The following is a 15,841-nucleotide window of genomic DNA, read 5'->3' as shown; positions in this document are numbered from 1 at the left end:
CTAGAAGTTCAGCAGGGTCTCACATCGACTCTGCCCCCTTCTGACTCACGGTTACAAAACACACTCACAGAAACTAATGATTTTAAGTTGTGCTTACGTAAACAGTAACAAAAGTTAAATCTACTGATAAATCATCAGTTTCAACACTGAAAACTCAGACACTTGAGTAAATTGAACTTACTAACAATTTTAAAATTTTCATAGCTCAATCCAGTTGAGTAATTTGGACTTCGGGGTTTACAGTGTAAAGTTGATCTCAGAGAAACTTACCGAGCCTTCCTGCAGTTCCTCACAGCTGGAAGCAGTCTTCGTCGTCCCTCCCATGACGTGTTGTACTTCTTTAGATCTAACTCATCCAGAACTTCCTCTGACATCTGCAGCATGTAGGCCAAAGCAGAGCACTGGATCTCAGAGAGTACCCTCTCTAATCTGCTCTCTAACTTCAGGAACTCTTGGATCTCCTGATGGACTGAGGGGTCCTTCATCTCCATAAGACAGTGGAAGATGTTGATGCTTCTGTCAGGAGAGACCCAATAACTGTTCATCTTCTTCAGGTTGTTGATGACTGTGTGGATCATCTCTGGACTGTTGTCTGTGTGACCCAGCAGACCTCCTAAGAGTCTCCGGTTTGACTCCAGAGACAGTCCATGAAGGAAGCGAACAAACAGGTCCAGGTGGCCGTTTTCACTGCTCAGGGCTTCCTTCATAGCTTCTTCCAGGAGGTCTGCCACAGTTGAGATTTCCTCCACAAAGTCTCCATATGTGTAAGGGTGTAAGGTGTAGACTGCAGCCAGAAACTCCTGAACACTCAGATGAACAAAGCAGTAGACTGTTTCTTGGAAGATCACACTCTCTCTTTTGAAGATCTCTGTACAAACTCCTGAGTACACCAAAGCCTCTGAGACATCCAGACCACAGCTCTCCAGGTCTTCTTGGTAGAACAGGATGTTTCCTTCCACCAGCTGTTCAAATGCCAGCCTGCCCAGCTTCAGGAGAACTTCTCCGTCAGCCTCCATCAGCTCCTGAGGGCTGGTCTGATGAGCCTCAGCGTACTTCTTCTTCCTGTGAGTCTGAACCAGCAGGAATTGTGAGTACATGTCAGTCAGGGTTTGGGGCAGCTCTCCTCTCTGCTCTGTGCTCATCATGTGATCCAGAACTGTAGCAGTGATCCAGCAGAAGACCGGGATCTGACACATGATGTGGAGGCTCCTGGAGGTCTTGATGTGTGAGATGATTCTGCTGGACTCATCTTCATCCCTGAACCTCCTCCTGAAGTACTCCTCCTTCTGGGCGTCAGTGAAGCCTCGTACTTCTGTCAGCCTGTCCACGTGTGAAGGAGGGATCTGATTGGCCGCTGCAGGTCGAGAAGTGATCCAGACCAGAGCTGAGGGAAGCAGGTTCCCCTGGATGAGGTTTGTTAACAGCACCTTTACAGAGCACTGCTGTGTGACATCAGACACACGCTGAGTGCTGTGAAAATCCAGAGACAGTCTGCTTTCGTCCAGGCCGTCAAAGATGAACAACAGTTTACAGACAGCCAGCGTCTCTGCTCTCAGCTTCTCTAATGTTGGATGGAAAACATGGAGCAGCTTTAGGAGACTGTAGCGCTCGTCTTTGATCAGGTTCAGCTCCCTGAATGGAAGCAGGACCAACAGACTGAGGTCCTGGTTTTCAGAGCCCTCTGCCCAGTCCAGAGTGAACTTCTGCACTGAGAAAGTTTTTCCAATCCCAGCCACGCCGTTTGTCAGGAGCACTCTGATGACTTTCTGCTGCTCAGGTAAGGCTTTAAAGATGTCCTGGATCTTGATGGGAGTGTCCTGGAGGATCTCCTTCTTAGAGGCTGTCTCCAGCTGCCTCACCTCATGTTGGGTATTCACATCTTCACTGGGTCCCTCTGTGATGTAGAGCTCAGTGTAGATCCTGTTGAGGAGGGTTCCACTTCCTGTTTCATCACTTCCTTCAGTCACACGTTCACATCTCCTCCTCACACTCACCTTGTGTTCATTGAAAAGCTCCTGCAGTTCAGCTGGCTCTGAAAAAGACCAATCAGAGTGAGACAAACAAAGAGAATGTGAAAATGAAGGGATCGTTTCCATTAGCTCATCAATATGAAAAGATGTGCACAGAGTCCTCTCAGCTCTCTGTGTCCATGTGTGCAAACTAAAGCAAAAAGAAAAGAGAGAAGAAAGTGAATGAAGAGACAGAGGACAAGCTCATCAAAGTCAGACATGTCAGCTCTGAGTTCTTCTGGCTTTGAGTTTTCTCTCAGAGGAGAAAACAGATCAAAGAAGAAACAGCAGAGAGATCTGCTGGAGCAGACAAAGCATCAGGTTACATTTCACCTGGCTTTGAAATGTACTGATAATCCTAAAAATCTTTGTGCTGTGTGACTGAATCATATCAGCCTCTTCAATCCTAACCTTGTGTTTCACACCTCTTCACACACAGGTGTACAGGCTTCCTTTGTTCAGGGCTGCTCGAACGGCCTGTCTCAGCTCCAGGTCCTGGTCTGGGTCAGAGAGAAAGAAGTTCAAGTTAGCTTCTTTGTCTGGATGAATTCAGCCTTCAGTCTGTGATGTGTTTGATTTGAAGCCTCTTAGTTTCATAACGCAAATCCTGTTTTTCCTGTCTGACTGTTTGATCAATCACAGGCAGACATTCCTTGTGGTCTTGTGATCAACACAAAGCTCACACTGTCTGACTGTCTGTGGCTACTTCACAGTCAGAGCCTTCATTTTCACAGAGCTGAACTCACCGACTGATCCACATCTGTCCCTCTGCTCCCATCAGACAGGGAAGACTCCCCGCTGTGGGAGACAGACAGGAACTAGCAAAGACTTCAGGGTTTCAGCCGTGCTCGCATTTTCTACAAACATTCAGGAGAGGAAACAGCTCCAGGGTCTTACTGTGGCTCTGTGGGTCCAGGTTCATCAAAGAGGTTTAGACTACCAGTTCTGGACCAGTCACTCCTCAGGGACACACAGCTGGGTCCTGGAGACTCTGCTCCCTGTGCGCTGGTCTGCAAAAGCAAACTTGTTCTTCTAAAGAACTCATATATCTTTGACAGTTCGTCTGAGAAAAGAGAAAAATTCAGTTCAACAATTTTTATTTAGCAGAAGCTTTTTGTCCAAATCAGCATACACCACTGAGCTGGGGTTTGGTGCCTTGCTCACCTTGACAAAGCTCAAGGAATAGGACTGACACCTTTTCAGCTCTCAGCCTAGTTCCTAATCTTGGTCCTTGAACTAGCAACCCTCCAGTTACAACGTCAAATCACTATGGATTGAGCTAGTGCTGGACAGTGGCAGAAACTTGTCCCTTGGTCGTTTTGAAGATGGTGAAAGTATCAGCATAGACCACAGTTTATTATTATTATCCCTATTCTCACAGGATTAGTATGACGTGTGATGCTCTGGTAATTTAAGAATGACCCCCTGACATCAGTTTTTGGTGTGATTTATTCTCACAGGATCAGTGAAACCTGTAAACAACTTGGTGTTTCTCCTGTTTCTGAGTGAAAATGCTGCACAGATCCACCATGCTTTAGAAGCAGCACCTCACTCTGCAGCTCACAGCCAGCTGTATATTTAGATCCGAGAAGAAGAAGACGCCCACATCCAGCTTCATTCAAACTGTGGCTGAATCTCAATGTGATAAACTGCAGTTTCCTCTCTGCTCTCTTCTTCACGGCTCTGGAAGAACCTTCTGAGTCGCTATAACATTGTAATGTGATACTGATGAGTGTTTTTTTCTCGTGTGGCAGCAATACTCTTCAGTAGAAACCCATCAGCAGGCTTTGTTGAAGTCTTTTCACTGACATAAAAGAATGACTAAAATTCTTCAGTGGTTTTGTAAAACTTACTAAAAAACCTCAAATGAAAGAGAAAATGTCTTAAGTTTTTTGTCTTTATCAATCTGTGTTTTACATAAACTCACTACTTTTACCGATCAGGAGTGCTGACAGGCTGCCAACACTAAATTCAATTTTCGTTTCTCTTTTTTCTAATGGAGTACAGCTTTAAAATTTTGTTACACTGCATAAAGACATAATTGAGTTTCATCAGCCTATAGCCTCAGTTTGCCCTGAATCAATAGAGGTGCTGCTCTTCACTTCACAGAGAAAAATGAGACCACAGTGAGTAAAAATATGTGGGGTTGAAGGGTTTTAAGCAGGCTTCAGCCCTAAAGCACGTTTTCAATGGCCAGTGTGACGGCAACCGTCCTTGAGCACAATTCACTTCTCTGCTTTGGCATGCTTCAGAGAGGTGGGCTTTGGCACGGTTTACTTCATGCACAAGCACAAGCAGGCGGACAGCGCGTGAGATCCACGACTTATGATCACCGCGAGTGCATCTCTCGACAGTCATTTTAAACAAAGCGGGGATGTTAGAGGGCTGTGTCGGGCAAAAACAACTTGAAGTCTAAAAGTCCATAAAAGTTGCAGCAGTGCTCTCTGTGTCTCATTTTGCTGCCTCTGATGAGATCACGCTTCATGCAAACAGACGTTTCACCAGTGGCGAACCGTGGCCCCAGCCACTGGGCCTTCAGTAGGACCATGGGACCACACGTGGCAATAAACAATCAAAAAAAGAAATAAAAACAATAGCCAGAATCATGTGACATGGAAGTTTAGTATATTGATAGTTTTGTGGGATTATTAATTTATCATGTGCCTGAACACTGCAACACCTAACACAACTTCAAACAATTAAAAAATTACGATATAAAAAAAAAAAAAAAAACGGAGTTTCAAGTAATCCAGCAACCACACAGTCTTCTCCATTACTTTCCGCCATTTCTCTTCACGTTCTGCCAACTAGATCTTCTCTTTTCTCCTCACTCACTCACAGCTACAGTTAGGCGCTTATCCATTAAAGTGATACTCTGGGATGGAACAAGTTGGGTCCTTTCACAAGGTTTAGGGCAGAAATTACCCCTACAGCAGTGTTTTTGTGCAGCAGAAGCCCAGAGCGCTCGCACCCAACACCCCCTCCCTGCTCGTCAGCCGGTTTCCTCTGCAGTCAGACGGGGCCATATTTTACTTGACCAAAAACACAAATAAACGGACTCCCACCGAAAAAATCTGATATCAGTCTGCATTCACGCTTTATTGAGAGAATTTTCAGTGTGTTACTTTCACACAGAAACACCGCTAAATAAGGCTCTAATTCTCATCGTGTCTCTGCGTCCTGGCAGACTACCTGCATTTGTTTATATCTGGCACGCCGCGCGCGCGCGCGGACTAATACACTAAGTGGTGAGCGCCTCGTAGCCAGCTGCGGCTCTGCAGCGAAGGTAGCGCCATTTTACGACACAATGAAAACTAGAGCCTTATTTAGCTGTGCTTTTGTGAGACAATCAGCATGGAACAAGAGTGCCGCAACATTGGCCAGCAGGAGACAGGGCCAGGAAACCTGGTTCACCTTGTATTTAGCTGCTGACATTAGCATAATGGGCTCACTCTGTTAGCTCTGCAAAGGCCATGAACTGCTTCTTTAGTCAGCAGCAAAGCTGGACAGGCATGTCTGATAATCTACATTAAGGAGCAATAAAACAGAGAAACCAACGCTGTTTACAACAATTTCATTTCAATTCTCTCATGAATATGATGGTGTGCTCCGAAACAGCGCATCAGTGCCAACCTGCTGCACACTGAGAGACTCCAAGAGCAGAAGAAATAAACAGGTGTTTCCATGTTCACGTCTTTGCAGGAACAAAAGTCATATTGATTAAGTGTTAGTGTTTGAATCATGAAGATTTATTGCTGTTACTATGGAAACTACAGGCGCAGTTAAACTGTGTTAAACTGTTCGTGGTTCTCTGCTCTGCTGAGAGGCTCAGAGCGCTCAGCGCTGACACACACATGGAGCACGGCACACGCAACCAAGACTCAAACACCTCAGTGAAGAGGGATGATGGACCAACATCTATAACATCTGTTAATGACATGCCATGTAAGGACGAGACACAGCTGATAGGGGGCCCCACCACATCACTGTGGAACAGGCGGTGGGACCAGAGCGCGCTAAGAGCGATGGGAGCTGAATAGCCAGCACAAGAGCTTGTGGAAGGGGAATAACATGAGATATGACAGTTTAACCGCTGTTCTTCAATTCCATATCATAATGAAGTTGGCCCACAGTATACCGTGGACAACAGTAGAGTGGCCAGCACTAGATGAAGCTAGTGATGCTCTGACAGTGAGAAGAACTGAAAGCTGATAGCTGACAATAAGCTGTAAACATGCTGTTCTCAATGATCAAAAGAGTTCAGTGTGTCTGCTTTCAGCAGTGGTGGACAAAGCTCCACTCCACTACTTGAGTCAAAATGTTGATCCTCATGGTCACATCTTACCCCGCTACAAAGAAAAGAGGATTAGTCTAAATGTTATTCAAGTTAGAGTACTAAAGTACTTCCTTTGAAAAAGACAGGAGTATTTCGAAGTACAAATTCCATGTCCACCTCCGTGGCCACCACCTTATTGTGGTGGAAGGGTTTGAGTGCCTCAATGATCCTAGGAGCTATGTTGTCAGGGGGCAACCGCTCCTGGAAGGGTTTTTTAAGGCAAACAGGTCCTCGGTGAGGGGCCAGACAAAAAGCGGTCAAAGACCCCTAGTGATGAGTACTAACAGGATTCAGTTCACCCTGGCTGGAGGGTCACCAGTGCCTCACCCTGGAGCCAGGCCTGGGGTTGGGGCCCGCAGGTGAGTGCCTGGTGGCCGGGCCTTCACCCATGGGGCCTGGTCGGGCCAAGCCCAAATGGGTGACATGGGTCCATCCTTCTGTAGACCCACCACCTGCAGGAGGAGCCATAGGGGTCCGGTGCAATGTGGATCAGGCGGTTGTCAAAGGCGGAGGCCTTGGCAGCCTGATCCCAGGTTACGGAAACTGGCTTTTGGGACATGGAACATCACCTCTCTGATGGGGAAGGAACCTAAGCCGGTGCAGGAGTGAGAGAGATACCGGCTAGATATAGTTGGGCTCACCTCAACGCATAGCTTGGGCCAATCTTCTCGGGAGGGTTGGACTCTCTTCTTTGCTGGCGTTGCTCCAGGTGAGCAGGTGTGTGTTTACTTGTAGCTCCCCAGCTCTCTGCCTGCGTGTTGCAGTTTTCCCCGATGGAAGAAAGGGTTGCTTCTTTGTGCCTTAGGGTGGGAAAATGGGTCCTGAGCTGTTGTTTGTAGCAGCTCAGAGTACCCACCTTTTTTGGAGTCCTTGAGACGGGTGCTGGAAAACACCCCAACTGGAGACTCTATTGTCCTACTGGGGGATTTCAACGCTCATGTGGGCAATGACAGCATGACTTGGAGGAGCGTGATTAGGAGGAACAGCTTGCCTGATCTGAACCAGAGCAGTGTTCAGTTGTTGGACTTCTTTGCTAGTCACAGTTTGTCCATAACTAACACCATTTTCGAACATAGGGGTGTTCATAAGTGCACCTGGCAACAGGACACCCTAGGTTGCAAATCAATGATCGACTTTGTAGTATCACCTGATCTGCAGCCATATGTTCTGGACACTTGGGTGAGGAGAGGAGCAGAGCTGTCAACTGATCACCACCTGGTAGTGAGTTGGATCAGATGGCGGGGAAGATGCTGGACAGACCTTGCAGACCTAAATGAAGAGTGAGGGTTTGCTGGGAACGCCTGGCTGAGTACAATGTAAGTTTTGAACACTGGACCAGCTCTATACCCTTGCAAGGGTGCTAGAGGGGGCATGGGAGTTTGCCCAACCAGTCCACATGTGCTTTGTGGACTTGGAAAAGGCTTTTGACTCTGTCCCCTGAGGTATCTTGTGGGGTGTGCTTCGTGAATATGAAGTAGATGGCCCGTTGTTACAGGCAGTTTAGTCTCTGTATTTCCAGAGTGAGAGCTTGGTCCGTATCCCCAACAGTAAGAGCGCGGTCACACTGACCATCCAAACCGTGCCGTGCTTAAGCACGATTGCCCCCCCACAGCTCTGTTTTCCAGCTGGAGAGTACGGCCAGCAGTCACACTACCCCAATATGAACCAGACTTTAGCGGGTATCATACACGTGCACAACCCGCCTATGTCATCGTGAAGCATCTGTTTACATGAAGCATGATCTCATCAGTGTCAGCACAATGATACACAGAGAGCACTGCTGCAACTTTTGGACTTATGGTGAGTCGTTTATGGCCAACACAGCCCTCTAACGCCCCCGCTTTGTTTAAAATGATTGTCGAGAGATGCGCTCGCGGCGATCATATGTAATGGATCGCACGCGCTGTCCGCCTGCTTGTGCTCGTGCATGTAAACCGTGCCGAAGCCCACCTCTTCGAAGCATGCCAAAGCACGAAAGCGAATCGTGCTTGAGCTCAGCACTGTTGCGGTCACACTTACCTTTCCAAATGTCCTTTACGGCACCAGTGTGACCGCGTCCTAAGTCAAACTTGTTCACAGTCAGGGCTGGACTCCACCAGGGCTGCCCTTTGTCACCCATTCTGTTCATTACTTTTATGGACAGGATTTATAGGCCCAGTCAAGTGGCGGAGGGAGTCAGGTTCGGGGGTCTCAGGATCCCATCTCTGCTTTTTGTGGATCATATGGTCCTGTTGGCTTCATTGAACGCTGACCTCCAGTTTGCACTGGGGCAGTTTGTAGCCGAGTGTGAAGCAGCCGGGATAAAGATCAGCACCTGTAAGTCTAAGGCCATGGTTCTCAGTCGGAAAAGGGTAGACTGCCCACTCCAGGTTGGGAGAGAGTCTGTTCCCCAAGAGGGGGAGTTCAAGTATCTTGGGGTCTTGTTCAATATTGAGGGGGAAATGGAGCGAGATTGACAGACAGCGTCCACAGTGATGCGGACGCTATACTGGTCTATGGTGGTGACGAGAGAGTGGAGCTAGAAGGCAGAGCTCTCAATTTACCGGTCAATCTACAATCCAACCCTCACCCATGGCCACGAGCTGTGGGTAGTGATCAAAAGTAACAGATCGCAGACACAAGCGGCTGAAATGAGCTTTCTCTGCAGGGTGTCTGGGCTCAGCTCTGGAGATAGGGTTCGGAGTTCGGACCCTTGGGAGGTGTTTCGGGGCATGGCCAAGACCCTGGGGCAGACCTAGGACATGGCGGAGAGATTATGTCTCTCAACTGGCCTGGTATCCCCTCAGAGGAGCTGGTGGACGTGGCTGGGGATGGCACTGCTGCCCCCCGCAGCCCGGACCTGGTTGCGGTGGAAAGTGGTGGAAAATGAAATGAACTGAAAGTCCATGTCCTAATGTCAGGATATTGCTGTGTTGTTTTCTCAGGGCTTTTACAGAAGCTTGGAACCAGCCAATGAAGTACTGACTTCCTGATGTACAAAGTACAACTCTGCTTTCAAGAACTCCTCATCCTGTTGAACCACTCGGCCCATTGCTAACATAACACATGCCTTATTAAAATCTGTAAACCGCACACAACATCCAGCCTGCATTTTTGCATGTCTGTGTAAAGTGATGGAAATCCCTAAAACACTGGTTCATTCCAAACTATCTTTTTTCTTTTTTTCTTTTTGTGATGTCATAGCCAGAGAACACTGACTGAGAACACTGCTGCTTTGTCTCCATTGGCTGTTTGCCTACACTGTTGCTGCTTGGTTTTAACAGACTGCTCTGCTGCTGCTTCGGCTCGTGGCTCACCGGGCTGTTGGCTTGCTGCTATTTAAATCTTAGTGGTCTGTCTTCTGTGCTTTTCTGTCAGGCTAGCCTTTCTTGAGGAGACAGACAGCACATCCAACTCCTTTTCTTTTTTTTTCAGTTTAAGATATAGTGATTCTAAGCATGTGAATGAGTGGTGGGGATTTATATCCATTTTTGCTTATTTACATTTGCATAAGTTTACCCTTTTTGTTTAGATTAGGTTTTTGTCTTGGTTTAGGATCATTTTGACTCAGTTATACCTTTTGCTCCATGGTTTTCTTATTTGATTTGGGGTATTTTGTGGGTTTTCTTTGGGTAATCTTTCCTTTCATTTGTCCATAAGTTTTGTTTTGTTTAAATTGTGCAATAAAGTTGCTCTGTTCAATTGTTTAACCTTCAAATCAGTTAACATAATTTTGTTATTTTTGTTTAATTGCTATATTGCTTTGTTTTGACCCCACTAATTGTTTTATTCCCTTTTTTCGTTTGCTGAGGACCAGTGGTTTTGGTGGTGGTTTGGGTGGTGATACCCCCACTTTTTCGTGCTGTGCTCCCCTGGGATTTGGTTATTTCACAACACTGAGTGTGTGTCACATGTGCTTGGGTGCTTTTGGTTTGTTTTGGTGGCTCCCTCCCCCCTTCACTAGCCCATTGTCCATAAGCCTCAGCACCTGATTAGGTTTACCTTTCCCCTTTCTTGTGTGTGTGTGGTGTTTTAAAAAGACTTTTAAAACTTGTTATTTATAACATCTATTTTTATAGTGTGAACCATGTCTCAAGCCTCCTGAGTATAATGAACCTGTGTGTGCTTTGAAAGGGAAGAGCAAAATAAATTAATTCTCTGGGCGAAACTCCCAGGGTGGCGTTGCCCGGTGCTTTGAAAATCTCTCTAAACAGGTGTAAGCTAGTATTCCTCCACAAGCTATAGCTGCCACACATATTTTTCAGCAGATTGCTTAAAAACTGTGCCTGATCTTTTTCTCTGCCAGAATGACATTAACTGTGTGAGCAACTCACTGAGCAAACTGAACAAACTGTGACTTTTCACTGTGGCTCTGACTGACAGAGGAAATAGCTGCTAGTTTACGATTCTATATTACATTGATCATATGAAGTCAGTGATTGTATAATTCTACGGGCATAGTTCACCTCACCTCTGGTTTATTTTTAACTGTTTGTGACTCTCTGCTCTGCTGTGAGGATTGTTGCCTGTGCATGGCGCTGACACACATAGGGAATACAGTAACGTCACCCCAGTTTGAGAAGCACTGCCCTAAATGATGAGTGAAATCTCCATCATGGAGCTGAGATATGGCCATGAGTATGCTGCTTTCTCAGCTGGAGTTTCTTCTGCCATCACCAAGTTTTGTTTGAATGACGATGGGAGAGCTTTATACACAGAGCCAGAATGACATCTTACCAAATCCATCCCAGGTTTGAGCCACTGTGATTGGTTCCTTTCTGTGATGAGCACAGCTTGCATTTAAGACAAAGAAAAACCATTAGTGAGAGTCTTACCTTGGCTCTGAGGGTCCAGGTTCATTACTGAAGCTTGGTCCAGCAGACCCTGCTCTGTCCTCTTCCTCTGATCTCACACTCATGCTCTGGTCTGAAGTCAGTCTGAGAGGTTGAACACAAACACTCAGTGACAGCTCGACTCCTGAACTGATCCAAATGTTGGATTAACACTCAGCACGCTTCACTTTTCTGTTCTCTCTGAATCTCCATGGAGACTGAACGTCCTGAACACCTTTACCTTCCCTGCTGTCATCAATCTGAATCAGAGAACCAGTCTTACTTAGACCTCCTCTATCTACAGGAAATCCCCTGATGCCTCTCTGTTTTAGGCTGTGTCTTTGTGTGTGTGTGTGTGTGTGTGTGTGTGTGTGTGTGTGTGTGTGTGTGTGTTTGATTCTCAAAGGTCAGACCATAAACCCCTCTCTCAAACATCTCTTTAACCCTTTAACAACCTCTTCTTTTGACCTTTTAACTAAATCTGTTATTGAACCTTTCCCCAAGTCCCAAATCAGGGACTTTAGAGTTCCATTGAGCTATAGGGGGATTGGTTTCCTCATGTGTGTCTATAAACTTGACTCTGACTGTGAGCCATCTGATTGATTGGAACTAAGAGGAACTAATACTCATAACTGCAAGAATTAAAAAAAAAAAAAAATTGCAATAAATGCTTACACATGTGAGTAAGCACAAAACATTAGGTCGATTAAAAAAATCATCAAAAGACCTGATGGTGTGGAAACCAACATATGAGGCTTAAAACCAGTGGCGCCGTTAGGCCTAATTTGAGGGGCTGAAGCCCCCCCTGAAGTATCATCAAGCCCCTCTAAATGATTTGAGGTGATTTCAACATACTACTCACACCCACTGTGGTTTTTCGCAGATGTGAAATTGCAAAGAACACGAGTCTTTTGTATAGCTTTTCAAATGAACGGTGAGAACCAATTGACAGTTGTGAGTGAGCTGTTCGTTCTGAAATGTGCAGGCAATTTGTATTCAGTAATGGCCTGCAAACAAAGGGCTGACACAGAGCAGCGAATCAGTTATTTTTGTTCACTGAAAAGCGCTGTTCAAAAGAGTCGACTCGTTCGAGAACGTCCCATCTCTCGCGAAAACCATCCCGGTACTAGGACAACTAAAGTTGAGAAAAACAAAGCCTTTTTTTAGTAGTGGTAGGAGATAATACTTTGATAGTAGAAGCTAGCTTAACTAATGAGGTAAAAACGACTCACAAAGGGCACTCAAGACCGTTTGGAGGGCTGAAGAGTTTAACCGATGAGGCAGAGACAGGCTAAACTTTCATATTGACTCCCAGCGTTTGAGCTAAGCCTGCCCTGCCACACCGCTCCTGCCCACCGCTTAGGAGCGGTGGGCAGGCGTTATCCGTCTCTTCTTCCTTGTTACTGGACGAACAGTCAAAAGGATGAAGTCTATCTTCTTGTCATGGACTCAGGAGTAAAGCAAGACACAAGAAGTCTTTATTTAAACCATCAATATAGAATGGATATTAGGAAGCTTTTCCAAAAAGTAAGTATTTATCACTGATGGTAGTTAACAATTGACTCCAGCCCCCCCTGCTAACAGTAGTTTATGATTATTGTTATCATCATATTATTGTGATGAATACAACAATAATAAAACATTAACAATAATCACTCCGCCACCTCTATTGATCTATAGGAGCGAGGGCAGAGGAGCAAAGGGAATGAGAGGGGAGAGACCTCCAATGGAAAGGTGAGTCTAAAGATAGAGTAATTTGTCTGTAGGACACTGAAAATAAATAAAATAAAATTTGAATAAGTAATATGGTAAAAATGAGATAGCCTAACTCGGTGGGTAATAAAAACAGCTAAAGCAGAGCAGGTCACAAAATAAGAAGTGATAGATCTGGTCTAAAAAGGAGAAATAAAACAGGTTACGGGGATTTAAATAAATAAAATAATAACAATAAATTATACTAAATACAATCAGCTAAAAGCCAGACTAAAAAGGTAGGTCTCGAGTTTATTTTTAAAAATATGAACAGTAGGAGCTACCCTCAGGTCTTGAGGTAGGCTGTTCCACAGATTGGGGACATAATAGAAAGAGGCTTCCCCAAGTGTTTTAGTTCTAACTTCAGGTACCATTAAAGATGACTACCTGATGACCTGAGAGCCCTACTTGGCTCAAATGATAAAAGCAAATCTGATAAATATGAGGGAGCAAGACCTTTAAGAGATTTTTTAGACTAATAAAAGAACCTTAAATTCTATTCTAAATCTACTCTAGATACTTCTGTGCCAAAATCTTATCAATCTGACTTCAAAATACAAAACTATTATTGTGTTGTCTGCAAAAGTCATGGCATTAGCCTCTATGTTGAGCAGTTATTAACTCTACGTGTTGTTTTTCGTTTGTTACACATTTGATCATTTGCATCTCCTGGGGCTGAAGCCCCCCCTGTCCCTAAATCCTAGTGACGCCCCTGCTTAAAACATCTTCCATTGATGGACAAGGTACCCCTCCAAAAGACATAAATACAGAGGAAATAAAAAGATAACAGTAAATAAATCAGAGGGATTACAGAAAGCAATTCAAAAGCAGCTCGTCATTGAATCCCTCAGGTGCCCTTTTATAAGACAGCTTTCCTGACTCTGCAGCTCTCCAAGCCCATGGTGGGCATAGCTTGCATTGTAAGGCCTGTGTTCTCCTGCCTGTGGGCTGGACCAAAGTTTTTGTTGTTTGTTGTTTATTATATAGTACGTGTGTTTTTTTGTTGGAAATGAATTTTTTTTTTACTGTGATAATAAATCGTTGTGTAAAAACTAATTTGTCTAACTGCTGAAAGCAAAATTTTGATTGCCAAGTGAAGATTTACCTACTTCTCAAGAATCACCCGAAGAGGACCTATTTCTCAGTTCAGCATTTATTCTGGTCACAGGTAAGGTTTACAGCGCAAGTCTCAAAAGAATGAGCCCCGATAACTGGGAGCAATACAGTTTTATAACAATCAATGCTGTGCCTATCTAGAGGTTGTGTGAAACCTCACACTTGAGAGTAATTGGCCAAAAAAAGAGAGTGACACCACTGTCTCAACCCACAGCTGGTGTCAGGTTTCAGAGAGATGTGCTATCAGAGTGTGTGAGTTGAATCACAGCATGGAGCTAGGAGACTGGGTGAAAGTTTACTCAAGGTCAGACACAAGCTGGAGACAGGAGTTATCTTTCTATCTGCCATATAAACATTCATCAACCCTGAACATAGCATGTGACTGCATTAAAATACAAAATTATACCAATTATTACAAAAATATATAACACAAGACAGAAAATGCATAATGCTGAACCCATCCACTCCTGGAAAAAGGTGTACTTACACAAAGCTTTGCATTTATAGGACATTAACAAAGATGCAGTCTAACTCTGTCTGGCTAAGAGTACTTGCTTTTTGAAACCACATGACAAGTACTGACCATCAAATGAGTCTCAGGGAAGGCCTTTCTTAAAATTCTTTTGATAAAAGTCAAGACTTGTGGAGAATTATGAATTATATTGATTATGTGTAAATACAGTATAAACAAAGTACGTCATGTGCTGGATAAATTGTCTCAGGTAAAAAAAAGAGTTCTGCAGTTATGGCTACCTTTCTAGTTTGAATCCAAATTAAGAACACAAAACAATTAGAGGAAGAGGCTGTTGCAAGAAATGATGTATTGAAAAAATAGCAAACACAATAGATGGTGTTGGAAACGAGGTGCTTACCTTGTTTCCTGGTGTTTGTTGATGATGATAACTCAGTTCTCCATTTGATACCGAGATTTATTGATTACAAGCCGAAAAATGTGGACAGATTTTGGTTCTTTCTACCTTTTCCTCTCCACAGACATTTACTGGGTAAAAGAACCCCCTATCTCGTTACTCGAACCCTATTATCATTCTTTTCAGCTCCTCCTAGTTTAAACATGTCATTTCCTTAGTCTGAGTCTTCTGGTGAGCGTCACATCACCGCCTCTGTGCTCGTTCACGTCGTGTTCTCTTACAGGACACAGCAACATCGATGGATTACCTAAAAAGGGAAATATATTATACACATACAGACACTTGCAGACGCCTACACACATGGTAAAAACAGACCTTTAACTTTTTCCCTGACAGACCTTTAACTTCTGTTCACCTCAAAACCACAGTTTCACTTTTGCAGTTGAACTTCCTGTTTTTGTCTACATCTGCAAACCACACTTACTCATGTTAAAACTGAAAGCACATAATTTATCTGAAAAACGCACACACAGTTCTGGGTGATCTGTAGTCTCTCAAGAGCTTAAAACCATCTGAAAAGAAACCTGTTAATTTATGACCGCATATGAGCACATTTGGATAATAATGTAGCAAAGCACATATACACCAGTTAGATATTCTAACAATGGCCAAGAGTCTTTAGTCTGCAGGAGAAACAGTTATTGAACAGGGAGTGAGCAGTGAGCCAGAGATTAGGATGAAGTAGATTGGTTGGTGAGTCCAGGGTCCCTGGGCGTGAAGCCAGAGTCCAGAACAAGTGAGTCCAGAGTCCAAAGTGAGATCCAGGGGAGACAGGAGTGATACAGGAGCTGGAACTGGGTGTAGATGGCTGTTGGCAGAGGCGAAGACGATTAGGAACTGGTTTACAAAATAACAAGACATACAGAGCAAAATTTTTTCATTTGTAGT

At 44.6% G+C, this 15,841-nt stretch overlaps 1 protein-coding gene across 1 annotated transcript; it reads right to left on the bottom strand.

Moving 5' to 3' along the window:
- Positions 1-270: 270 nt before the first annotated feature.
- On the bottom strand, positions 271-8,464 carry LOC141786747 (NLR family CARD domain-containing protein 3-like; the record flags this gene model as incomplete). The annotated part of the gene is made up of 4 exons (XM_074665269.1): positions 8,365-8,464; positions 6,673-6,797; positions 6,414-6,546; positions 271-2,032 (listed from the first exon to the last, which is right to left on the bottom strand). Coding segments are annotated over exons 1-4 (2,120 nt in total), but the record flags the coding sequence as incomplete, so codon positions are not given.
- Positions 8,465-15,841: the final 7,377 nt, after the last annotated feature.

Source organism: Halichoeres trimaculatus, unplaced genomic scaffold (genome assembly GCF_033239565.1).
Source record: "Halichoeres trimaculatus isolate MK-OKI-2021-1 unplaced genomic scaffold, fHalTri1.1 fHalTri1_scaffold_83, whole genome shotgun sequence".
Taxonomy (NCBI): Eukaryota; Metazoa; Chordata; class Actinopteri; order Labriformes; family Labridae; genus Halichoeres; species Halichoeres trimaculatus.
Note: the sequence above shows the minus strand (reverse complement) of the source record. Positions and strands in the feature narration are given on the sequence as shown.